This window comes from Camelus dromedarius, chromosome 14, assembly GCF_036321535.1.
Source record: "Camelus dromedarius isolate mCamDro1 chromosome 14, mCamDro1.pat, whole genome shotgun sequence".
NCBI classification, from domain to species: domain Eukaryota; kingdom Metazoa; phylum Chordata; class Mammalia; order Artiodactyla; family Camelidae; genus Camelus; species Camelus dromedarius.
Window position 1 is genome coordinate 4110942 of NC_087449.1, and position 27462 is coordinate 4138403.

Genomic DNA, 27462 nt, shown 5'->3' on the forward strand with positions numbered 1-27462 from the left:
CGTTTATAAAAGCCCGTCTCGAAGCGTCTCGTCGCCAGTCTCTTCCTGTTCGCTTTGCGGTTGGTGGTGGTTGTTTCTGGAGCCGCAGCGGCTGTGAAGATGGCGTCTACCAGCCGGTTAGTACGTCCGGCCGAGCCGGGCCAGCTGAGGGGCGGGCCGAGAGTGCGGGGCTTGCTGGGCGGCCACCTCCGCTGCCGCGTCGGGCGAAACGCCCCGGAGGTGCGGGGAGAGGCGGCGGGACCGGCTGGCCGACCCGGACAAAGGCGCTTCCAGACGCGGGGCTGTCAGGGGTGTCGCCGGGGGAGCTGAGCCGTCGGCGTTTCCCCTCCAGCGTCTTCGGTCTTTTCTCACCCAGACACCACCCTGCGGGGGATGCGGTGTTCCCGGCCCCTGGCCTCACGTCTTTGGCGGATCTTTCAACCGTTTTTTTTCCTGCGCTTGTTTTTCCACCTATGGCTCAACCAGCCCTAAGGTCCATGAGTCGTCCTTTCCAAAGAGCGGGCAGGGGTTAGTTTTAGGCCCCTATCGATCTGACAGCTAGAAAGGTAGGGACGTCAGCAGTGGTAAGCCTGATGGAAACTGACTGCCACCCCGGAGGCCTTTTGAAGTGGAAGTTAGGGCATTTCTGAAGAACTGACAAGTTCCCTTCTGAGAGATTTCCTTAAAAATGTCTTCTGCTTACTCCTGAAGATCTTGCGTGCAAAAATGATATGCTGGGAAGTCACTCTTCCATATATTTTTAAAATGTGGTGTTCTCATAGCTGTAGAAGATGCATACAGTGCCATTTGAGACAGCCTTAATCCTGGGACGTGAAAAATGCTTGCAGACCCTAATTATATCTCTCATGACCACTATGAGGTAGATACTAGAATTTTTGCGTAAGTGTAAACTGAGTCACGCCAGTGTTGACTTTTCCAAGGCTAGTGTTAAGAGTGTGGAGTCTCAGATGTCTATTTCCTGTTATCACACTTGGGCTGGAGTTAACTCATAGCATATTAAAAGTATCAGTTTAGATTCTGGTAGCTTCTGGAAGGCATGGCAACTCTGGAGTAATTTTTCTGGACTTGTTACCTGTGGAATTGAGTTCCCAGTGAAAACCATTATCACAAAATAGTAAGCTGGAGATGTCCAGGCCCTTTTTGGTAACTGCTAGGCTTCCTACTGTATGCTGCTGGGTTTAAAAAGGTGGCGGCGAGGGTAGGCAGCTTTACCTGAAACAACCTGAAAACAGGTAATAAAGCCAAAGACAACTTGTTTACTGATTGTAATTCTATGATTGGATGCTCAGTCATTCTGCCTGGGTGTGGCTCTGTCAGGTAAGGCTTCCTAGTAGGCAAATGGAGAACTAGTTTCTCTAAGACACTTAACTATGGCCTGTAGTCTGTCGTGGCAATAGATCTGAAGGGTAAACGTGGTCATATTTGAGCACAGCTTTTGTATGTCATAGAGCAGGGTATGGGATCTGTAAGAAATGTAATTGTTATTTGTGTGGTAAATTCACCTGACAGTCTTTACCGAAATAATACATTTCTTTTGTGTGCCTTTAATTTCTTCATTTGTTAAAAAAAAAAAACCTTTGAAATAAGTTTTTTCTAGGCATGTCCAGCTCTTAAATATATGTCACTACAGTTGTCCATCTCTTGAGGTTTTTCTACCAGTGAGAACAAAAGTAAATACATTTCTGTCCTTAACTTCCTTTTTTTCCCCTCCCTGAGGAAGATGCACAGTTGTTAGACCATGAAACTGCCTGGTGTTTTCACAGAGAAGAACACAAAAGAACACAGATCTGAACTCCACCACTTACTAGTTCTAGGAAAATCATTCTCTGAGAATAATCTTTAAAATGCAGATAATGCTTAATTTGTAGGGTTCCTGTGAAGACTAACCATTTATGGATAGTACTGGACATGTAGTAGGCACCGAATGAATGATAGCTGTAAAATGAAATTTGGGCTTTTCTGGCTCCTTAGGCAGCCTAAATTGTTGTAGTGTCAATGGTGGTGGTTTACTCCATCCCTTCCCTCTTTCTCTCCCAGACTTCCCCCACCACTCCACTGTTGTAGTTCCTCTTTTGTATTGCCCTTGTGGGTCATTTCTTTAAAAGTTGACTTCTTGAGCACAGTTTCATTTTGCTTTGGCTAGGTAACGCATGCAAATCGTACAAAAGCGAGAAGAAAGTGAAAAGCAGTTTCCTTCCTTCCCTAGCTCCTAGTCATCTAATTCTTCTCCAGAGTAGCCAAGGTAACCAGTTTCTTGGTGTTTTCTTCCTTCCCAAAAGTGGTCTAATATAAACGCTGTACGCTACCTTGTTTTCTACCTTTTTTCATGAAGTTAGCACATATTTTAAGTGTACGGTTAAATTACAAAGTGAGCACATACACCTAGCTACCGCCCAGGTGAAGAAATCAAATACCACTAGCACCCTGGAAGCCTCTTTCATGCTCTCAATCATTAACTCTTCCCAAAGATAACCACATCCTGACTTCTAACACCATAGACTTATTTTGCTTGATTTAAACTTTACATATAAATGGCATATGTATTCCTCCGTGTGTCATTTCTTTTGATCAGTATTTTGAACTTCCTTCATGTTATTACATATAACTGTAGTTCATACTTTTTTCAGTTTTGTATAAAATCCCTACCTTACTCTTTCCGCTTAGCATATCTTTGAGATGTTTCCAAGTCATTTTTATATGTATATACACGCACACAATATTTTGTCTACATTTTAGCAGTGCAAAATATATTAGTCCTCTGTATACTGTGTGCCACATGGCTGCCCATTTTACGCATTTGTAATTACTGTTACCCTGCTAACATTTTATTTATTTTGACACCGTTTAAAAATAATGTATACTAATTTCTTAATAGTTTGTCATAATTTATTAAAATACTTTTAGTAGGAATTTTATGGAATAAGCATACCATCTTTCCCCTATTTTCCCAGCGAAAAGATTCAAGATGGATTCTGGTTAGCCTGAATATGTGAATTTGGGGAACGTGGATTATTTTATCAGTTTTTCAGTGGGAATCACCTTCTTTGTTGAAAGTTAACATTCTGAATTGTATTTGCTGGTTTGAGAAGCTTTATTCAAAGCCACAAATACTTATTTACATACTTTAAGGATGGTTGATGTTGTCTTTTACATGTTTATTTGTGATGGCCACGACATAACCTTGTTCAGTATTACTTCAGGTGAACTTTTAAAAAGTGCTTGTTTTTGGTGATACCGACATTTGTGATTGTAAAGTCATACAGAAATAATTATTAAATCTGTTAAATTTCTTTGTTGCTTTTTAAAACTGATTCTGTCAGGTCATTTAGGGCTGATGTGTTTTCCCCAAACTGCCTTATTTTCAAAATAAAATAATCTGAGCAAATTACTATCACAGATAGATTAAAAAGTAGCTTTTGAAACCATTTCTTAGGGGAAGGGTACGGCTCGGTGATAGAGTGCGTGCTTAGCATGCACAAGGTCCTAGGTTCAATCCCCAGTACCTCCATTAAAAATAAATAAATCTAATTAACACCAACCCCTCCCAAAAAAATAAATACATAAAAAGCACCATGAAACCATTTCTTGAATGCTAACAAACTCAGTCCTGGACTAAAAAATGAAATCCTCAGGTCGTTAAGTCAGCAGAGCCACATCTGCCACCCTCCTTTATGTACCTGCTAGGTTCAGTGTACTCTTCTAAGTTTGTTAGTGAGAGATACAACAGGTAGGGGAACACAGACTTGATGTGTATTCTCTGACCAGAGAAATAAGTGGCAAGAGTCAGGAACGCAGATATGTGTGTGCAAATGTTGGCACATTATTATGGTAGCTAGTCGTTTCTATGCTAATTAGGATCTGTAAACATTTTGGTAGCCTACATGTTAAAAAGAAGAACACTTGTTTTCCATTTAAGTTTTTAAAGTGTTCCGTGTCTGCAAACCAGTAACTGTTCTTAAAAAAAAAGTTCCAGTGGGATCTGTTAATTACTAGCTAGGACTTAAAGTAGCCTGACTGGGAAGTTTATTTTGAAAATTTAACTTAAATGTGTTATAAATATGTAATATTTGGGAAGTGTTCAAAATCCTCCTTTTTTCTGCCCGAAGACTAGTATGTTGTTGTATTTTGGTTAGGAGGATATTAAAAAAAAATTTTTTTTTTCCATTTAGTTTGGATGCTCTTCCAAGAGTCACATGTCCAAACCATCCAGATGCGATCTTAGTGGAGGACTACAGAGCTGGTGATATGATCTGTCCTGAATGTGGCCTGGTTGTAGGTGAGTGGGTATTACGGTTTTAACTGAAATCACTATTTAGGGTATTTTGCCTTTGTGTATTTTCCAAACTCTTTTAGTGAATACATTTTGACTTTTTTCCCTACAAGTAATTCACATTTATTGTAAAACAAAAAGAATTAGAAAAGAGTAAAATCAAAGACACCACATTTTATTGTTTATATAAATGCATTTATTTCATGATGTAGAATAAGAGGGAATATCTAAAACTGACATCGGTGATCCAAAAGAAAAGGCTCTTAGTCTCCTGGGTCCTTACGCCTAATTAAGTATTTGATGTACACTCATGCATATGAAATAATGAATAAATGTCATCTAACTTTGGTGGCTTTTATATATTTACACATGATTTATTTCGGAGTAATAAATGTATCTGTCTGTACTGAGTCTCATCCAAGGCCCTTTAGTCGGCAAAAGAGATTTGTTTTAATTTTCATTTGCTCATATGGAATTGTTCATATTTAGGAATTTCTGTTATAAAATTGTTATTGCCAAAAATAGTACTTCTTAAAATTTCACTTTTACTCCTGTTTGCTCACTAATCTAGATATGCAGCATTACTTTAGAATAAAGATGGTCTGTTAAAAAAAATGTTCTCATGAGTGGGTTGCAGCCAGCACCTGAGGCAAGGAGTAGTACTTAGCCACTTGAAATACTCAGGAATGAAACTGCCAGTAGGACTGTGGGAGGTATAAGAGAAGCACTGGTGGTGGTATACTGTGAAAGGATCTGACTTGGAGGACATCTGTAGTGTTACTCCAAGTAAGCTGCTTGCCTCAGACCTCCAGTGGGAGTTTTAAATTGTACAGAGTTGTTAATATGAATTTGAATCCGTTTGCAGTTACATTCTGCTCAATAAGCAATATAAACAGCTAATGTACTTACTAGATGCTAGGCACTGTTCTAGGTGACTTACATGCCCTGGTGATCATTAGATAAACCTGTGATGTGAGAACCAACATCTTCATCTTAGAGATGAGGAAACTGAAGTTTAAGTAGTCTGGCAGTCTAGCTCCAGTGTCTGCATGGGAACCAAATTTCTATCATGCCGTTGTTTTTCATAAAAAAATGAGTTCAATCTGAGATTGGCAAACTATGACCCGTCGCATATTTTTAATATTGCCTGCATGCTAGGAAAGGCTTTTTTAATGGTTGAAAAAATCAAAATAATAGTATTTTGGGACACATGAAAATATTATCAAATTCAAACTTCAGTACCCATAAATAAAGTTTTATTGGAACATAGCCAGACTCACTTGCTGATATACTGTCTGGCTGCTCTTATATTACAGTAGCAGAACTTAGTGGTTGCAGCAAAACCATATGTGGTGCTCTCAGCACATCCTGCTGCTCCCTGTGCCGAAGTCAGTGATGCAGTTATAAATCCACAGCATTCTCAGGGCCAAGCGTGGCTCCATACTGCAGTATTTTACTTACTCTGTTACCACTGCATGCCTGTCATGTCAAAATAAGGGGAAAAAGTGAACTTTGAATGTCATGCTTTTAAGGCACAGTGGAGTGTAGGTGGTTACTGAATTAGTTGGTGAAGTATTGTGTTTATTACGCAGTGATAGATGTGCCAAAAGAATACGACAGATGTTGACATTAGCAGATTAAGCACTCATCACAGTGCCACTAACTCAGGAAAACAATGGTCAGAAAATTTAGAGTGTAAAGGGAAATACCTCATCACAGCAGAGTTTCTTCACAAAAATTAAAGAATAAAAATAGGGCCGCAGCTAAAGTAAGTTTGAGTGGTTCATTTGCAGGCCAAGCAGGGAAAGCCATTTACCAATGATGAGTTAATTCGTGTTTGATTGCAGTAGCTAAAGAAATGTGTCCAGAGAAAATAAACTTATTGAAGACTATCAGCCTCTCAGCAGAAACAGCCATTTGAAGAGTTGAAGACATTGGGACTGATATCAGTAGTCAATTAAAGGTCAGGGTGATTTATTTCAAGTATTTTTCTAGACTCTGGATGACTAGACAGGTGTTACTGATACCAGTGAGTTGTTTATTCAAGGAGTCAGTGCAGAGTTTGAAGTGACTATGGAACAACTACAGGAGAAACTACTTCCAAATAAGTTGCAAGAACACTGATTCACTGCAACCTGAAGTGGAATCTGCCAGGGTGTATTAAAAATACTACGTGGAGCAGAAGTCTTAGTTGGACAAATTTACAAAGAATGTGAAAATGTAAGAATTTTAAAGCCTGTAGTTACTCACTGTGTTATTCATCAGGTACATTGTGGGAAAGGTTTGAATCTATCACGTGTTACTGATGCAGTAGAGTCAGTTGTGAACTTCATTCACTCTCATGGACTTAATTGTCATCAGATCTGTAAATTTTTGTCAGAAGCTGAGTATCCTGACTTGCCCTACCGCACAATAAATTGGTAGCTTAGCAGTGGCAAAGTTTTCTTGTGTGTGTGTTTTTTTTGTTTGTTTTTAGGTCAGGGCCAAGGTTGAAATTTTTCTGAACCAGTGCTGCCTTCAACCACTATTATTGAACTGGCTGAGGAAGTTGGGTTTTCCTGCAGACTTGCTAATATTTCTTAATGAATTCAACCTGGAACTGCAAGGCAAAATAATGCCTGTATATTGATTACACTGTAGTAAAGCCCATTTGACAACAACTTAACACTATTTGAATCACAAGTAATATCAGATTGCTTTAATATATTTTATATACCTTCATTGCTGTCAGAAGTTAAAACAAGAACTAAAGATTTTCGTTGCCACGCAAATCTGCAGTGGATGTTTGCCAAATTCAAACTATATTTTAATCAGTGTTTTTCAGACCTGGATGCAAATGGAAAGGAAATTTTCATATTTCAAAAACATTTAACTGCAATTAAGGAGCTTCCACTTAACCTTCAATTGGAAGTGATTAATCTACAATGTAATCACATGTTAAAAGGCAAATATCAGATGAATGTAATAAAATTCTATAAATGCCTTCCAAGCAATGAATATGCTCAATTAAAATCATATGCTTGCAGATTAATACCAGTATTTGATAGTACTTGTCTGTGTGAAAAAGACATTTCTAAAAATGGAATACATAAAATCTTAACACAGCATTGACAGATGAACATTTGTAATTGATTTTGATGATAGGGAACACTAACTTTGAACCCCAAATAAGTGAAATGTTATCCTCCAAATGAGAATTCTGTTTTTCTCAGTAGTAGAAATAGATTACAACAAATTATACTGTTTATTATATTTTTTAATTTCATCCATTAAAAAACTAGTGGATTTTTCTTTTTCTATATAAATACCTTTGTAATATTCTCAGTTTGCTCTCTTGACCCATAAAGCCAAAAATATTTACTGTGGCCCTTTACAGAAAATGCTGACCTTTAAGTTAAATGAGAGCATTCTAATTCTCTCAAAAGTACTAAGATCAAACGGATATGTAAAAGTGAGACAGAGACAGAAGACTGAAGATAATTTTAGATTCATGGCTCTCCTAAGCTCTGTAGCCGTTTAAAAAGAAGTAGTGCAAAAATCCTGCATTATATTTCCAGTCCTTCCATCACCTTCATTTCCACTTTGACTAGCAGGGTAGTTGGGTAAAAATAAGCAACTGGAGAAGGAAGATACAATTCACAAGTTTTCTGTGCTTTTTTGTGCTTGGAATCACTAATTTTTACTTGCATTTTTCTGCTATATCAAACCAAAGGAAGTTAACTTTCTTTTTGTTTTGCTTTATTATTAGTCTTGAGCACTATTAAAACAACTGTATTCTAACGAAACCTACTGGCTTAGATTTTAAGGCCTGAAAATTTAAAAAATATATAAACTTTTCTTCGTTTCTATATAAACAAATATGTTCGTGATGCTGGTTTTCTGACATAAAATATAACAAATGTTTGTTTTAGAACACACAGTGGCCTGACTCACAGATATTTGTGGTTAAATGTGTAATATGATGTCCTGCAAGTGAAGAATCTGTTCCATAACCAGACAAGGGCAGGAGGGCAAGAGTCTGCTAAGAAAATTCTATTTTGCTGAAGATACCATCAGTCAAATTATGTTGAAAATAGTTCAACTGAACATGATACTCCAGAAGTCTAAATTTTTAAGACACGTAACATGTACATATATACAAAGCATATGTCATTGTCATATATCAGTAATAAATTTAGGTTTGCATCATCATGCTGGTTTAAAGGCATATGGTCTTTGTTGCCAGCTCAATTCAACCTTTAATACTATGGAGATAGGGAAGAAACTAAGCTGGGCAGATATTCTGCAGTCCACTAAGGGCATATAAAAGTGTTGTGGCTTTTTTCATATTTGAGATACTGATATTCATACAGATTTATATCTAGACAACATCATCGTGTTTTTCCTAGTAAGCTTGGTGTACGTTGTTTGTACTTGGCCATAACATTTTACACTGTAAGTTTTTAGGTTATAGCATTTATTGAATAAGCAATTTGAATAGCCGCCTGTTTAAATAATCACCAGACAACTTTAGAAACTGAAACTCTTTTAGAATTGTTTTTGAAGAACTCTGTACTTGATTTTTAGTATGTTCTTGAAACAGTGCAGCCCATTGTCACTAACTCCCCTTAATTTTAAACTCAAGACTAGATGCTGCCCAGCTGTCTTCACAGCTGTGTATTACCCCTTTCAACTGAATCAGCAAGTAGGAGAGCCCATTACTGTCATCTTTTTAAGTGAAATAATTCATAATACAAAAAGTGTATTTTATATGATATAAAATATCTTTTCTCCAGTTCCTGATAACACTTTTCTCACTGTCCTTCAAACCTTCATTCATAGGCTTCTTGAGGCCCACCACTCAGTCTCAAAACTGGTACAACATGAACTTTCTTAAGGCAACATCAACATCATACTTTGAGGAACCAATTTCCTTCTTTTCTTTTCTTTCTTTCCTCATCTTTCTCTTTCTCTCTTTTTCTCCCTCCCTATCTCCCTCTCCCCTCTTTCTACCCCCCCTTTCTCTCTCCCTCCCTATTTCTGTTTCAGTTAGATAACACACCACCTCAAAACTTAGTGGCTTGTAACAAACATTTTATTTTGCTCATAATTTTCTGGGCCATTGTTTCTCTTCCCTGGCACTGGCTGGACCTGGGGGATTCACTTCGGTAATGGCTTCTTCATCTGCGTTTCCGGTGCTTTGTGCTCCCTTGACCTCCCCACATGAGTCTGTCTTCCTCTGAAGCGTCTCCATAGTTGTGTTAATCATATTTCACACATGGTGGTTGGTTTCTAAGAGAGATATCCCAAGAGCAAGTGTTTGGAGAGAAATGGAAGCTGGACTCAAGTAGTTAAGGGCTATGCCTAGAACAGGATCACTGCTCCATTCTAGTTAAAGCAGTCCTAGGACCCACCTGGATGGGACGGGGAGGAGGAATAGGCGCCACCTCAGTGTGAGGGTGACAGGGTCATTTTGCAGAAGAACATGTGGGTGGGAGATATTATTGCTGCCATCTTTGGAAAATACAATTTGTTACATGTTTGATGCTTTTGTTTAATTTTCCCCCAGTATTTAAATGGTTGTGTAGTATTCAGTCTGTCCTATAATTTAGGTTGTTTCCAATTTCTTGTTTTTGTTTAATTTTTATTTATAGGTTATTTCCAATTTTATGGCTATTTTTAGTACTATTTTAACATGTAATATTTGTTTAATTGATTTTCCGCTATGAATTATAGGGTTATTGTTTTAGACATATGAAGTATTATGATTTGTCATTGGTGGTCCCATCAGTGACCGTTGAGATATTGGTAGTGATCTCTAAAATAGGGCCAATTTTTAAATCAACACTGTGTCATTTCTACCATGAAACTACTGGCTCTAACAGTACTATTTGTGGGTTTTTTTCCCCCTGAATCCTGTGTGATTGTGTCATTTTAAAGGTTGAGCATTAGGTGGCAGTATAATCATATGTAAATTATCAGTTTGTTCATAAATTTGACCTTGTGTGTTGTTTATACATGATTTATAGGCTGCAGAGTGTTAGGTTAGTAAGCAGTTATAATAGCTATTAAAACATGAAACTGGTTATCAAGACTTTTATAAATTAGGATTTCAACAATGAGGTATTGTATAGAACTGTTTCTAGTTAAAGCCACATTTTGTGTACAATTTAAAACTAATTCTCTCTCTCTTTTTTTTTTCCTAATGGAGGTACTGGAGATTGAACCCAGGACCTCATGCATGCTAAGCACACCCTCTACCACTGAGCTGTGCCGCTTCCCTCCCCCAAAACTAGTTCTGTCGTTCTTAAAAGTAATATAAGGAAAATACTAGAAAATAGTTTAGATGAATTTGAAAGAGAAAAATGAGTCAATTTGACCATCCCCTCCTGAACTCAATCCAGATATTGTTTATACCAGTGAATCTGAGACATGGAGGTGAATGTGCATGAGGAATCAGCTGAGAAATTTGTTCACAAGGATTCCAGGCCCCACTTCCAGAAACCGTAGCTCAGGTCACACATTGGTAATGGGTTAAGAACAGATCTGTACTACTAACTTTATGATTTGCCACATTCTTTGAGATCTTTGTACTTCTAGTTTTCATCTTTTTTTTCATCAGTTTTCTTTGTCTCCAGACCTAGGCTGCAGATTCCTGTAGGGCAGGTACCTCTGTGTGTCCGTAGTTCCCAGTATAACTTGGAGTCAGTGACCCTGGAGTCTAGGCTTGGCCCTACTAGTTAGTTAGTCATGTTAACTATAGTCAAGTTAAGTAATTTCTCCAAGCTTAACTTTCTTTATAAGCAAAATAAACAACCTCCCCTCAGAAGGGCCATGTACCAAGCATCTCAGATTTTTTAGAAATTTTTAAGAATCAAATGAGATAATGTATGAAATATATAGTATAATTTTATATGAGATTTCAGTGATACATATTTTGGGGTTGTAAGTACTCCTTTTTCTTAACCTTGTAGAAGAGGGTGATTCTGAGTGGGAGACGCCGTCCTTCACAGCAAGTCCATTGCAGGATGTGTCTGAGTAATTGTCATGTGTCTGGTATACTTAATGTTGCAGCTATAGTATTTAAACATTATTGGGTTACCATCTTTAAATTTACGTGAGTAGTGTTCCCTAAAAGGAAAATACTCATATTTAGTTTAATGGGCCAAGTTATATTTTTAAATTAAGGAATATTTGTATTCACTTGCAAATTCTTGCTTTGTTAGCTCCTGTAAGTACCCAGGGACAGCCTTCTTGCCTAATTCAGAATTTTTAATTTAGACACTACTTTTCTTTTAAGCATTGAAGACCTACTAATGTTACTTGGTTGACACAGTCACTCTTTGAGGTAGTTCTTTTCATTCTACAGAAAGGGAAACTGAGGTATGTATGGAGTGTTTGGGTAATTAGTTCAAGATTCCACAACTAGTAAGTGACAAAGCTACTTAAATCCAGATCTGTAGGACTTAAAAGCCTTTGGTCTTTGTACTGTGTATTTCTGTTAAACGCTGTGCTGATCAGGGAGAGCGACAGAAAGATGAGCAAGCCCTGGAGCAGCTCTGTCTGGTGTGTGGAAGGGAGAAGGGTAAATTAATACCACAGAGCATGGCAGAAGTTCTAGTACATATCTTCCAAGTTTGGTGAGAACATGTCAGAAGGAAGCAAGGACTCCTGGGGAAATTAATGTTGAATTTACGTTGAGACGTGGTCATGAAGAGTTAGTAAGGGTTTATGGAGGTAAAGTCATTCCAGGTAGAGGGAAAAGGAAATGTGTTCCGTGGGATAGAAGCCTGGAAGCCTTAGTATATGAATGGCTAACGCGTTGTGACTGGGTTAGGATATGTCTATCAGAGCTGCAGCTCCTTAGCTTAGATGCTGCTGCTGCAGACCTCCCTGCCTGTATTTGAGGAAAAGCAAGGTGTATTCAGATATTCAGGGATGGAACTTACAATGTATTTTCTTTTACAAATTATTTTCCGAACAGTTTTTTGTTTTGTTTTTTTTTTTGCTTTTTGTTTGTGTTCTTTAAGGGTCTTAACATCATGGTTAAAGTAGGCTTTTATGGGTTGGTCTGAGAAATTAACCATGAGATGGTTTGTTTCAGGAGGATAAGTCATTTTGCGTTTGTACTCAGTTTACATTATGGGAACATAAACTGATTTGAAGACTGGCTATATTATTAATAGTTTTTCTTTATAAAGTATCTCTTGGTCAAAGTTGACTTCAAAATTATCTTGAATGCAAGATTTCTTATAAGAATGTATTTTAACCCTAGACTGAAAATTAGGATTTTTTGAAATACCTTAAGAAGGAATGGTAGAAAGGGTTAAATGACTGAGGTGGGTGCAGAAGCTAGTGATATATTTCATTTTCAGCATTAGATTTAACAAATAATGTGTTGGCTTAAACAGTTTTCCAAAGCACCTTGATTTTTTTAAATTAAAAAAATTCAGTGCTTTTAGTTTATCCATCTTGAATAATACATTTTGATTATTGATGTTTTAGACTTCTCATGTATGATAATATGAAAATGTAGTTTTACACTAAGTGGGTTTAGATAAATCTAGCCTATGAAGACAAGTATTTTGGGGATTATTGTTCCAAGACTCTTGCCTACTACAGGTTGTATGCCAAAATGCTTACTTAAATAAGAACAATTTCCAGAAAGATGGCAGAAATAATTAAAATTCTGGGCAGTTCCTCTTAATATTCCCTTTTTAAAAAAGTTCTTTATTTATTTACAGTAAGAAACAGAGAACAAAATCCTGATAGTCTAAGCCAGGTTGGAAAATCAGGCTATCCTCCAGTATTGGCTTTCTGGCTGCTTTTGGTACATTGGAGTTTCCCCATGCACTATTAAGATTGCTAACTTAAGCTCTTGTGGTTTTAATATTGTGCTACAAAGTACCTTTGGTTGTATTTACAGTTTATAGCTTGCACCGTAAGGAGGTTAAGTGTCTGTTTACTTTAGACAATAAGGCAAAGAACCTTGTTTCAACTGGACATTCTTTCCAGTCTCTCTCTCCCTACCCCATTATTCCTTGTAGTTTGTGCTACAAGGAATACCTATTCACCAACTCTTTCATACTAAGACTCCCCCAATTTTCAACTGGGCGTGTGGCTGCCCAGCCAGCCTGTATTTCCCAGCTTCCCTTGCAGTTAGGTATGGCCATGTGATTAAGTTCTAAACAATGGGTTGTAATAGAAGAGGTATGTGCAACTCTAGATCCCGCCCTAAGGGATGTGCTTTCTCTTTCTCCCCTTCCCGCTGGCTAGAATGAGGGAACTACCAACAGCCACCATATGCTACAGAACGCAGGTCATGGTGAAGGTGGCTTATCAAAAAGATAGGAGAAGCCTGAGAGTCCCACTGATCAAAACTATTAACTGTGGACTGTTAACCTGAGAACGTTCTGTTTTGTTTAAGTCACTGTTGTTTTTGCTTTGATTACAAACCTACCTGTTCCTTCCTCATACATTTTTAGAATCATACTGGGAGTTTATTTTTGTTTGGGTTATCTGTTGTCTGCCAGGGGTTTGTGAGTACCCAGAGAGACTGACAGCCGGCGTTGGTGGATTGGAACCGGTTTTCCAACATCACTGCCACCACTGGACTTGGATTGACAATTCTTTATTACAGGGCAAATAAACATAAAAATCAACATGAGGCTTATGGATACAAACAGCAGTGAAGAAGAACAGTGATCCTGTGGACTTAACAGGAAATTCTGCCCCTGACACAGTTTACTAAAAAAATTACACAAAATAACTGAGTCTTGTGATCAGTGAAATAAAGCTTCCTTAATGTCTCTATTAATTGTGATCAGAAAGAAGTAAGATAGCACAAGGAGACAAACACAGTAAAAGTGTTTTGGTTCGCAATTAGCTGACATAACAATCTAGAAAGTTGAATCAGTAAAGCAGAAAACACACCCGAGAATGTGGAGGTGAGTGTTGGAAAGTGATAGAGGTGAGAGAGCCACTGTGGTACTACTTGACCATCCAGGTAAATATGAGAAAGTATTACAGTTACAATAGAAGAAAACCTTACATTCCTCTCAGAAGCCCCCTGGGGTTGCAAAGCAAGACCCCCACCTACTAAGGAATGTATCATTTTAACATTTTTAAACAGTTTTTTAAATAAAAATTTGCAAGCAGCCAACTGGTAAAAATATTACTTTGAAAGGATCAAAAATTTTATTGACAGATTGCTTCTCTGTGACAAATGCTAAAATACAGTGAAGTTAACTCTAAGTCCTCAGTTTGTTGTGTAACACAAAAATGAAGTCATAGAACAGTCTTTTTAAAATGAACTTATACAAAAATCTACAAAAATGTGGAGCTGTGAATTCTGTTTGCTGATGGTCATGTGAAACAGTGCTGATGACTCTTCACTGATAATTCTGTTTCTTCTCCTTTGGGCTACATGTTACAGTTTTATTTCCCCACTCCCTTTGAAGTTAAGCATCACCCTTTCACTGGCTTTGGCCAATGGCATGTGACTGGAAATGTTGCTATTAGAAACCATTAAGGCAGTGCATGATTCACATTCCCATTTCCCTAGCACATGACTGGCATGTCTCCAGGGGTAGGGATTCCATCATCTTGAATAAGGATGGCATGGAAAGCAGTCCTTTTCCCCTGTAGACATGTAGTATGAATAAGAAAGAAATCTTCATTTTAAACCACCCATCTTCTGAAACTTTCTATTACCCACGAATAACTTAGTTTATCTTAGCACATAAGTACTAGAAGAATAAAAACCCACAGACAACTTACAGTTAGCTTTTATGAGGTAAGAAAAACACTATGGTCTGCTAAGATGACAGACACTTAATAAACTCAGCACTTACTCTTCGTACAAGATGCTCTGAATTACAGAAGAACGGTGCTTTAATAGAAGACTTTTTAGTTCAGCTGTTACTTTCATGCATAATGTTGAAATATTGGAGACGTTTCTGTTTTAAATCAAAGGCATTGTTTTGAAACTTCCAACAAGTGCTTTAGATATAAAATAGAAATGGGAGTTAAGCATTGGAAGGGGAACATGTTCTTTCCACTGATGGAATTCTATATCTGGATTATTCAGATCAAGTTTTAAAAATTAATACTCTATTAAAAGTGGCTGAATATAAGCATGTAAAATATTACAGCAATTACTTGTTAGAAAATGAGATTTTTAACCAAAGAAAAAGGTCTAAATGTGGCATACGTGTAATCTGAAAGATCTTGAGAAAGAGCATGTTCTCTTGTCCAGGAAGATTGATAAAAATTGTTGAAAAAACCTATACACTCCTTCCAAAGTGTATAGGTTTACAGTTTAATTCAAAATCAACTATTTTGATGGGAGTGAACTTTAATTTTTAAGTTATTAAGGAATTATTGCAGACAGTAAAGTGCGTAGATCCCAGATGTACGGTTTGAGTTTTGACATTGCATGTGCTGGTGTGCCCTGCACAGCGGTCAAGATGTCTAGACCAGTTCTGTCGCCTCAGAAGTTCCCTCCTGCTGCGGAGTCAGTCACTGCTGCCCCCACCCCCACTCCCACCCAACAGCCGCCACTGTACTGATTTCTATCCTCCTATTTTGTCTGTTTTTGAACTTTCTATTAATAGAATCATATAGTATGTTCTTTTTTGTGACTGACTTTTTTGGCTTCAAGTAGTGTTTTTGAAATGCGTTTCTATTACTGCATTAGTAGTTGATTTGCTGAGGGGTAGTCCATTGTTTCCATATTCCTTTTGATGGACATCTGGGTGTTTCCAGCTTTTAGCTAATATGAGTAATGCTGCTATGCACATTCCTGTATGAGACTTTTGTAGGCAAATCCTTCGGAGTGGAAATCATAAGGTAGGTAGGTGCCGAAGTGGTTGAACCATTTTAAAACTGGTGTGAATGATTTTGGCGATTAATCTTAATTTCTCCTTGAAAAATAAAGAGATGAAACTCATTCTCTTTAGAATATAGTAATATGTCTTAGTGAATGAATACTCTTTAGGCACCACTCAGATATACGGATTGAGAACTGTACACGTGTGTAATACCTGAATATACACACTGCATCGGTTTACCTCTCCGGATGGGGAGCTTGATCAGAGTGTTAGCGATCATACGCTACAGGCGGAGGCAGGACGAGTGCTGTTTCATATGGCGTAGTAGTGCTATTGGCTATTAAAAACCTTATATATAGACTTTATACCTGGTGTTAATTTTACAGAAACCAGCGTGTGGTTAAGAAAGGAACTGGTAAAACTTGGCATGTTTCTCTGCTTCTAGAACATTAAAGGATGTGTGAGGTGGTGTCTGTGCACACACATGCTAATTGGCAAGCTGCTCCCTTGTCCCCGGTTGATTATACCCAAACTTTGTGACTGTCTTGTGCGCTTACTCCTTGAAAAGATTCTAGATTGCAGTTTCCTTCTAGAGTAACTTTAAAAAATGCTGCCGCATTTAGATTTTGTTCAAGAAAATCCTTTCTGAATTCTCACCTTTTTTTTTTTTTCCCTGAATGGTCTGCCCTGTTTCTTGTTACTCATGCACTTAATCTGATGGTCTAGTTGTAGTTTCATGATGTGCTATTTGAGTTATTTTGGAAATTTTGTTTCTTACAAATGCTATGTTTTGAGCAATAAAGTGTGAAAAGAGAGAAAGGCTCTTAAGACAAACCACAGATTGTTGAATGAGTCATGTAGATCATTCCCACGTATGTGGAAAAATTACATCACTGCCCAGTTCTGAGTTTTCTATTTATACTGTCCTAGGCCAGCTTCCCTGCCCCCCCACCCACCCAAATCCAACTTGGCTTTTTTGAGGCAGCACAAAGTAAGCAGTAAAAGAAACTCATGGTAAGTTACTTTTGGAACAAAGGAAAATGCTGTGAAATGAAGTATCTTGGCTAACTAATACTTTAGAGTTCTAGAGAGACTTACAAGATGTGAGTTAGTAAAGATAAAGTATTCTCTTAGTGTATTCATTGTGTTAATTAAAATATCAAAAGTTAATGATGACTATTCAGCCATAAAAAGAATAAAATACTGCCATTTGCAGCAACATGGATGGACCTGGAGATGGTCATTCTGAGTAAAGTAAGCCAGAAAGGAAGAAAAATACCATATATCACTTACATGTGGAATCTAAAAAAAGGACACAAATGAAGTTATTTTTTACAAAATAGAAACAGACTCACAGACATAGAAAACAAACTTATGGTTACCAGGGGGAAAGAGGGTGGGAAGGGATAAACTGGGAGTTTGAGATTTGCAAAAATTTTTTTTAAATGGAGGTACTGGGGATTGAACCCAGCACCCTTGTGCGTGCTAAGCATGCACTTTACCAATGAGCTATACCCTACCCCCCAAGATTTGCAAATACTAACTTCTATATATAAAGTAGATAAATAAGTTTATACTTTATAGCACAGAGAACTATATTCAGCATCTTGTAGTGACCTATAATGAAAAAGAGTATGAAAATGAATGTATGTATATTCATGTATGACTGAAGCATTGTGCTGTACACCAGAAATTGACACAACATTGTAAACTGACTATACTTCAATTTAAAAAGTTGATGATGACATTTTTTTTTTTTAACTTAAAATTTAGCAAGTAACTCTAGATTTGAAGGCCACAGTATTTTGTGTTGTTCACATTTGTATTTTTATTTCAGTGACCAGGAAAGTTAGAACCACTTTTCTTCCTTTGAAAACATGGAGTGTAGAGATAGCATGATACCACTTTAGTGGATGGATGCTATTTCAGGGGCTAAACTTCGTCTAAAAATCTTGTTTTGGTGTTTTGATAGAATTTTAGTGAAAAGAACTTATCATGGAACAGGCACAATATAATCTAATTTTAATCTTAGAAAAAAACGTATTTGTACACATGAGGGAAAGGGCAGAAAGAATATATACCAGAATGTTTTCAGTGGCTGTCTCTGGGTGTTGGGAACACAGGTGATTTTGTTTTGCTTATAGAGCTATTTTTTGTAGGCAGCTGTTCTTTATAAAAAGGAAGAAAAATCAATCTTTTTAGAGTGGGCTCTGAGACGTGGGCCTTGCTTAGTACTGTAGTGAGGCTCCGTGCACAACTACAGATTTTGTTACTTTCTGGTATGTTTTAAAAATCGCTATTAATTTATATAATTAGAATTGCTTCTGAAGTTTAGTGATGTTTGTTACTATGAGGAGGAAGCAGAGAAATCCATCGTGATCATCCCATCCGTTTCACTTCTTATTTGGGCCACCTGCTCAATCTCTGATCCACTGAAGTTGCCGTATAACTGATCTCCCTGCTTCTGCTCTCCTTGGCCATTCTCATTGCTTATAGGTATGGCAGATGGGGACCCTGCCTCCATGTCAGTTCCCCAGTGACATGGACACATGATAGTCCAAGATCATCTGGTTAATCCCAAACGGTTTGAGTGTCCAGAGAAAAACAGGTTTTTCCAAAACAATCAGAAATGAGTGATTCTGTTGTGTATTTACCTACTTTGTTAAATGAAACACTGAGGTCAGATTGTGATCACTGTGCTCTTGTTTGTGAGCATTTTAGTTTATGTACCATGCATCAAATCGTTTGCGACTTGGCATAGTTTACACTGAGTTCCTTCCTTCTGTTCCCTCCCTGCTTCCTTGGCTGTGCTGCTGACCATGCACCCGCAGCAGCTTTCCGATACTTCTGTTTTACAGCTGCTGCTCTTCTTACTCAGAGCGAATGCCAGAATGTCAGAGTATTTGTCACCTTGCTTTTTCTTTATAGCAGTAAATAGCTAAAGTCAAGCAACTCACTCTAAACTGCTTTTTAAGCACTTCTTGTATACTGTACCTGTATTAGCTTATTTAATCTTTCCAATCTTTAAAATGAGGAAACGTCCAAGGCTAAGCAACAACTGGTGGCGTCCCCTGTCAGCCGTTGTGCTGCTTGCCTCTGAGAGTCGGGCTTCTTTTAGTTGCTGGAGTAATTGATTTCTGCCATTCCGTGTTCCTTTCTGCTCATTGTGTAAAGATGAAAATAGCCTGACTCTTGCTTTCAGCTTTATCACACTGGTGGAAAAGCTCACGTTCGCAATGCAGTATAGAACAGACTCTGGAATCCCATTCAGATTTCAGTTCCACCTGTGTGATCTTGAGAAATTAATCTTATTTCTGATGTGGCAATAAAAGTGATACCTACCTTTATCAGTGCCCCACAGATGCAAGTGTTCGTTGCTAACTTTTGTCTATGATGAAGTTATTACCAGCCGTTGAGCGTCCCCCCAAAGCAGTAATGTACACCGGATCTCTCCATGTCTCGTTTCTTGGCGAGATGTATTTAGCCACTGCCTCTTTGCCTAAAAGGAAAAGCTTGCCTACCTTTCTGCTTACTGATTCTAGGCTTCAAGTTTATTCTGTATAAATTGTTTGCCCCAAAATACTCTTTCATCAAATAGTTACTAAAACATAAGCTTAGGCTTAGTTCTTTGCAAAGCATTGCCCATAAAAGCTTTGTAATTTTTTTCTAATGCTAAATTGTGTTTTAATACCATTGTGAACAGCTTTCTATTTTTTTTCTATGCCTGTTGCACATTTTGTGCAAATTTTGGTTCTTCATTGTTATATTACTTTATCTTTGCGGCACATGAATAGCTTTATCTTGCTATTTGTCCTTATTTTGACTAATTCTTTCTTCCAGAAGTCAGAATATGATTAATCAGAGCAGTGTTTAAAGAGGGTTATAATTGGGACTGGCACAATAGTTAAAGAAATGCTTTGGGACAAATGTCTGAGACAAGATACTTAACACTGAAGCCCAGATGTTCGTGTTGAGGTGTCCTGGGAATAAAAGGGCTGAGTCGGGCATTAGACAGTGTTCAATAAATCCTGTCTTGACGACTTAGATTTGTGCTTGTATTCTTAGGTGACCGGGTTATCGACGTGGGATCTGAGTGGAGAACTTTCAGCAACGATAAAGCAACAAAAGATCCATCTCGAGTTGGAGACGCTCAGAATCCTCTTCTGAGTGATGGAGATTTGTCCACTATGATCGGCAAGGTAATACATCCACTTGGGAGGAAGTACCAAGTGTGCACTGACCGAAGGCCTGGGAGTTCGGAAACTACAGAAGCGTCAGTCATTGCCCCAGGGCGGAGTCGTGACCTGAGAATCACATTTGCCAGTAATACCATTGTGAAGGATGTGCATTTCTTCCATCCTAAGGGGGAGACCAACAGATTTAAGCCGCAGAATCCTTACATCTCAGGCCCTTGTTTTCATGAAGCAGTTTCACACACAAAAATGAGTGTCGTATGGTCCTTAAGAGTTCGTATTGCCGTGTTCTTGAATGCTGGGGATGTCTCCTCTTTCCCTCCATACCACCTCAGGTAAATCTCAGTGTAGACAGTTTTCTAATACTGCTGAATGGATGACTTTCCTCAGCTTCACTGTCCTCATCAGTAAAGTGAGGATAACACTTCATAGAGGTGTTGAGGGTCAGTGGGAGTGCACGTGAAGCGTCGTGACACGGGTAGTGTGTGGTGTGTGCTCAGTTAATTGCTGCTGCTCGCACATAAGGCAGCAGCAGAATCTTCCTGGCAATCTGGCCTTTTTTTTTTTCCCTGTTACCTGAACTGGAAGTCGCAGTGGCAGTATTCCAGAGGACTCATCAAGGAAGTGTGTGCTATTTTAGAGCTTAATCTGTACTACTGCAGTGTCTATTTTTAAGAAAGTATTAAAAAGCAGGTCATTATTTTTTCATGCTCTATAAACTACATATTAAATTTGAAAAATACAGGCTAGATGAAAAAGTTTGTAATGTTGAGAAATATTTTAAGTAGGTGGTTTCTGCATTTGCTTTAGCTTTCCAGGCTGAAAAAAAATTATACTGAGGACATTTAAAAATGTTTTAAGATTGCAGCTAACTGACACTAACTTTTATTAATGCTTAATTTTTTTCAATAGGAAATACATGATTCGAAAACAAAAATGTAAAAAGAACACAGTAATTTTTCCTCACCCTTAACCCTCAAACTCTCAGTTCCTACTGCAGCCCCCTTTCCCTGTCAGAAACAGGTAACCACTATTACTAGGTTCTCCTGTGTGCTTTGAAAGTATTTATGCCTGTGTGGCAAAGATTTGTCTATATGTCAATTTTTGAGATGCTGCATTTGTCATGCTAAACTTCTGTGTATTTGGGGATATTTCTGGACTTCTATCCTTTCTCTGACCTGGTCTAGTTAGTCAGATGCCACACCACTCTGTTCTTATATCTGGGAGCATTAATCCTCATTTATTGCCCCTTTTCAGCATTTTCTTTACTAGTCTTTTCCATTTAAAGTTTAGGATCATTTTATGTAGTTAAAAAAAAACCCTCAAAACCTGGTTATTATTGTCACTGAGATATTGGTTAGATTTATTTGGTAATTGACTTCTAGAGAATTGACTTCTTAATGAAGAACCTTCCTGTCCAAAGACTTGGCATCCGTTTCCATTTCCTTAGGTCATGTGTGTCCCTCAACGGATGTTTTAAAATTTTTCTCCATGAAGATCTTGCGTGTTTCTTAAGTTGACCCCTCAATATTTTGTCTTTTTTGTTGCTGTTGTTGTTGGAGCTTTTTGTTTCTCTAACTGGTTGGTTACACACATGTAGGCTGCTGATTTCTGTTTGTTAATTTTGACCTTGCCGCGCTAATGAATTCTTACTGTTTACAGTAGTCTCAGGGATTTTCTTGAGTGTTCTGCGTATATACAATACTACCTGCAAGTAGTTTATCACTTCCTTCTCAGATTTATACTTTAAATCTTTTGCCGAATTTTAATATAATAATATAATTGTTATGTAATTACATTATGTAACTGTAATTACATAATACTGGCTAGTTTTTCTAGCACAGTGTTGGGAAATTGTGCTGGTAGGAAGCACCTTTGTCTTCTGTCTCTGGTGGTGGTGCTGCTAATCCCTCCACTAATCATTTTGCTGGGCTTGGGCTTGGGCGAGTGGCTTTCTAGTAAGAAGTACCTATTGTGTTTCATGAGTTTATCAGAAAATGGATTTTGAGTTTTGTTTTCTTAGCCTTTTTTAGCACATTTGGAGCTCAGCGTGTGATTTTTCTCCTTAGTTCTGTTAATATGATGGTTTATATTAGACTTTCTACTAATATTTTTATATTTGAAGTATTTGCTACAAACCTCTTTGAACCCATCTTAAGCTAGTACTTTTTCTGAAAATTGAGGAATAGAGAGGATGCTCGGGGTAGATTTCTTGGGCAATGTGGAGTCAGATGGTATAAGTTCAGTTTTGCTAGAAATTGATCATTTGGGTTTTCAAAATTTTTTTGCATGAGGTTACAAAACTTTTGTTTTATAGGGAACAGGAGCTGCAAGTTTTGATGAATTTGGTAATTCTAAGTACCAGAATCGGAGAACGATGAGTAGTTCCGATCGGGCAATGATGAATGCCTTCAAGGAAATCACCACCATGGCAGACAGAATCAACCTCCCTCGGAATATAGTTGTAAGTTCTTGTCTGTCTGTATTTAAGCCATACTGGCATTGGCTTCACTAGCATAATTTAGTGAATACATGAAATTTTGATCTTGCAACTAATTAAATGGCCTAGAGTTAAACAAACTTAGTTTCTCTGCTTTGAAGGATCGAACAAATAATTTATTCAAGCAAGTGTATGAACAGAAGAGCCTGAAGGGAAGAGCTAATGATGCCATAGCTTCCGCTTGTCTCTATATTGCCTGCAGACAGGAAGGGGTGCCCAGGACATTTAAAGGTAAGTTTTTACTTGCATAGATTTAAGTGTTAATCTGTTTTGTAGTAAACAGACCAAAGGCAAGCAGCTGTGACACTGAGTGGCTAAGTCATGTCTTCCTGGTTACATGCAGTAATCCACCTCAGCGACTTTCCAAGTGTTACGTTACCTCCTTCCTTGACAAAAATAAATTCCATGATTTAATTGACCATGTTCTTTTCAGGCTGTTTTCTTTCCCATGTGAAGTCATTTTAGTGCATGTAAGCCCTGTGTTCTTTGCTAGTAAGATCTTCTGACTGTCCTTGGGGGCTTCGAGGCCTGGCGTGAGAAGCCAGAGTTGGCCTTTGGCGTGGTCCGTACGCCGGAGGCGCAGGGATGGGTTCTGCTCCTAGCACAGGTCTCTGCATGAGAGGGAGTCGAGCCTTAGAAAGCGTCCGTGGCGTTTTTTCTCCTGAGTTGGACAGTTTGCATGTTCATGCTTAAGTCAGAGGCTTTGAGAGAGCCAGAATTTTTAATCCAGTTTGCAGTTCACCCATAAATACGTGACAGCGCAGCCACAGTGTCGCTGTGACACTTCCACATTTTAGCTTAAGACTGTGACTACCCTTCGTTCATCCACAGATACTTCTTTGTCACATTTTCTTGTGCCAAAGTAAAGAGGCAGTGCCCGTTATCGTCATCATTTGATTATTACGAGTAAAACTAGGCTTTGTTAGATTTATTCTGAAAGTGGTAGTTGAATTTTTAGAATAACGGAGTCAGATGTTTGATCCCATTTTGCTGTCGCCTAAAATCGCAGGGCTTACACACACATATGACATCTTTAGCTTCAGAAGCGTTCTTTAGCTTGAGTCTTTTCTCTCATCTTCTTGATACTCTCCTTAAAGCAGATTAACATAAATATCAAAGAAGTTTTTGATTGGTTGAAGAGACTTACTTGATGAATTGAAACTTGAGAGAAGTTACTGGACTGTGTGCCTTCTGTGGATTGATTTACCTACATTTCTTTTTCTTTTAGAAATATGCGCTGTATCACGAATTTCTAAGAAAGAAATCGGTCGATGTTTTAAGCTTATTTTGAAAGCTTTAGAAACCAGCGTGGATTTGATTACAACCGGGGACTTCATGTCCAGGTTTTGCTCCAACCTTTGTCTCCCTAAGCAAGTGCAGATGGCGGCCACGCACATAGCCCGCAAGGCCGTGGAGCTGGACTTGGTTCCTGGCCGGAGCCCGATATCTGTGGCGGCGGCGGCTATTTACATGGCCTCGCAGGCGTCCGCGGAGAAGAGGACCCAGAAAGGTAGTGCTCGTCATCTGGGAGGGCGGGCCGAGGGGCGAGGGCTGCGGGCCGCGTGTGATTGCGTCTGCGCTCCCGGCGCGAAGCCGGCAGGCACGCCGCTCTCTGTCGGACTTCTCACAGCATCAGACAGATTGACGGTTTATGTCAACCATGCATCGTCAAATGATGGTTAGCGCTTCTTAAGTAGTCAACTATTTTTTAATTAAGGTATGTGTGTTGTTTTTTTAGACATTTTTTTGCACACTTAATAGACCATGGTATAGTATAAACCTTAAGTTTTATATGTGCTGGGACCCCAAAAAATTCCTCTGACTTGCTTTATTGCAGTGTTGGCTTTATTGCAGTGGTCTGGAACTGAACCTCCAGGTAGTCTGGTAAATATCCAGAACCCACATTTAGGAGGTAGTTCCTTAGCATCAGAACTTAAGAAAGTACAGTATTTTGCTTTTAAGTGGCTCATAAATAAAAATATTTGGAGGCATAACCCTGTGTACAGACTTAACGTTTTTGTGATTAATTTTAGGTTGTATATTTTTCATTTTTAGAAGTTTTTATGTGTTCCCTCTAAATATTCCTGGTTATTTTGAATAGTCGCTTTTTTTCCTCTCAAATTTTACCTTTTTAACTCTTGAGAGGATGTGGTCGTGCTTTGTTTCTCATTGCCTGGCACGGCGCCCTCAGGATAGGCACGCTGTAGATGTGTGCTGACCATCGAGTTTCACCTTCCTGTGGAACCTATTCTCTTTCTTCCTCCATGTGCCGTCCACAGCTCCCTCATGAAAATGCTGACACAGGTGGTTCAGACTCTGCAGCTGTTTTTGAATTTGCTCTTGTAGGAGAACTTTCAGACAGAGGTATTTAGTGAATGTCCTTGCAAGCATGTATTCATTAATTACTTCTGTGGTCCTCACGAAGATGTATAAAGAAAAAGGAGAAGTCGGTTCTAAATTTAAAAAGTGAGGCAGTGAACTTACTTGCTGCAGTGACTGTAACACCCTGTTCACAGCGGCCTTTTACCTTCGCTTAGGCCGTATGTTTCTGTATTAATAAAAGTAATGAATTATATAGAAGAATGATTAGAAAGAAGCACCCATCCATTAGGTATGTAAGTGTGCCATTGTCCATTCTCTTTGGCCTTCACGTTTATTTTTTAAGGAAATTGTGAGTCTCCTGGGAAAATTTTGAGAAGTTGTGGCTGGGCAGGTCGTCCTTACCTTCATTCCAAGTTGTAAAGTTTATTCTAATCAACACAAAAATGTTGAGCTTGGCACTTTGCTACTGTTTGTGTTTTGCATGAAGTTTTGTTTTGTTTTTTTTAATTTAAGGTCCTTTCCTTCCCTGCCCAGCAGCCAGCAGACATTCACGTAGTTGACATTCATTGGTACCTATATCTAGAAAAATTGTAATGCAGCATGAGACAAGGAAATTTTAAATTAGCTAATTATGCACTGATGGAGGTGTCCATGCTAAAAAGCCGTAAAGTCTCATCGATTTGAATTGGCTGTGAAAAGGTGGCAAAATGAATTTGTATTAAAGAGTGTGTGTGTTTTAAAAATCTATTTTGATTAAGTATAACTAACCAAATAATTAAATGGCTCTCCTTTGGGACTTCTAATAAAGAAAAGTGACACCTAGTGACTTTACAGAGAGTAAGTAGATCCTAGGGTTCTGTAACGGGCTGTAGGAATAACTCATGAGCTCAATATATGTGCTCAAGCATGCGTTTATTGTAATAGTGAAAACCTGCATCATGCCGTAATATATAGCTGCTCCATCTCACACGTATTAAGTAGAAAAAGAGGTTGTAGAACAGTACTTACAGTGTGACCCCATTTTGCTTTTTTTAAGGTTTGCAGCTGTTCTGTTTACAAGTATACATTGAACACAGTGAAATACAGGCTGGTGTATGAAGCCTAGTTAGTGGTAGTGTAACTGTGTGTCATTTTGATGATTACATTATTGTAAACAAATTACATTGAAAAATTAATACGATAAAATTCTTGGTCATAATATTAGTAAGAAATACAATATATAAATTGAAAATATGATTGCTTACAATTTGAAAATGAGAGTGAACTCACTGGAACCTAACGGAAGAACCTCTTAATAGAAATTTGCTAGGGGAGATGTTGCAGGGTCAGTGTTTTTTCTTTTCTGGTATGGGAGTCTTTTTTTTTTTTTAATAGCTTTATTGTGATATGGCTCCTGTACAGTACAATTTGATGAATTTTGATAGATGTATATACACCAGCGAAACCACTGCCACAGTCAAGATAGCTATCATTTCCATCACTCCCCAAGAGGTGCAATTTTCGAATTCGTTGCAGGGGAACTTTTAAACACAGAAATAATAAAGTGAATTTCTTTACAAGAATGTACTCATGGATTACTTCTGTGATCCTCAAAAGGATTTCTTGTGAAGAAAACAAGTCAGTGCTAAATACAATGACCAGTATAATAGTTATCACACGTCGTGCTATGCCCTGAGCACTGTTCAAAATGTTTTACGTACAAAACCTTTTAATACCGACGTGCAGCCTTTGAGATGGTGAGTACTAACCCCACTGCGTTGTCACTGTAGCCCTTCTTTCTGCTTTTCAGAATGTATTTCCATTATCAGTTTTTAAGAATCAGCATTTTTGTCCTGTTTTTCACTGAGCCGCGTTATCCCACCATGTCCTGCAGATGGGAATGCAGGTAGGAGCAGGGAGGTGGGTGGAAGTTCGACTGATGTTTTGCTGTCTGTCTTCTAGAAATTGGAGACATTGCTGGTGTTGCCGATGTCACAATCAGACAGTCCTACAGACTCATCTACCCTCGGGCCCCGGATCTGTTTCCTACAGACTTCAAATTTGACACCCCCGTGGACAAACTCCCACAGCTTTAAACCGAGGCAGCTAACGTCAGACTCCTCTGCACACGGAACCCTGCCTGCCTGTTGCACACGGCCCGCACGCCGTGCCGGGCAGGGCCTGCGTGAGGGGGAACGAGAGACGTGGTACGCATTCCAGGCCCAAATGTTGACCGCTTGGCATTCTGTATGTATATACTAGTGAAACATATTTAATGATTTAAATTTCTTATTGAACTTGCTTTCTTTTGTAGTAATCTAGGAAACTGTATTTTGGAAGATATTTGAAATTATATAATTCTTGAATAAAACGTTTTTCAAAACTAAA

At 38.3% G+C, this 27462-nt stretch overlaps 1 protein-coding gene across 1 annotated transcript; it reads left to right on the top strand.

Moving 5' to 3' along the window:
- On the top strand, positions 1-27462 carry GTF2B (general transcription factor IIB). Its single transcript, XM_031465536.2, has 7 exons — positions 1-116; positions 4170-4276; positions 20146-20279; positions 22591-22737; positions 22875-23004; positions 24002-24283; positions 27037-27462. The coding sequence occupies exons 1-7, from the start codon at positions 100-102 to the stop codon at positions 27168-27170; spliced, it is 951 nt and encodes a 316-aa protein (XP_031321396.1). The 5' UTR covers positions 1-99; the 3' UTR covers positions 27171-27462.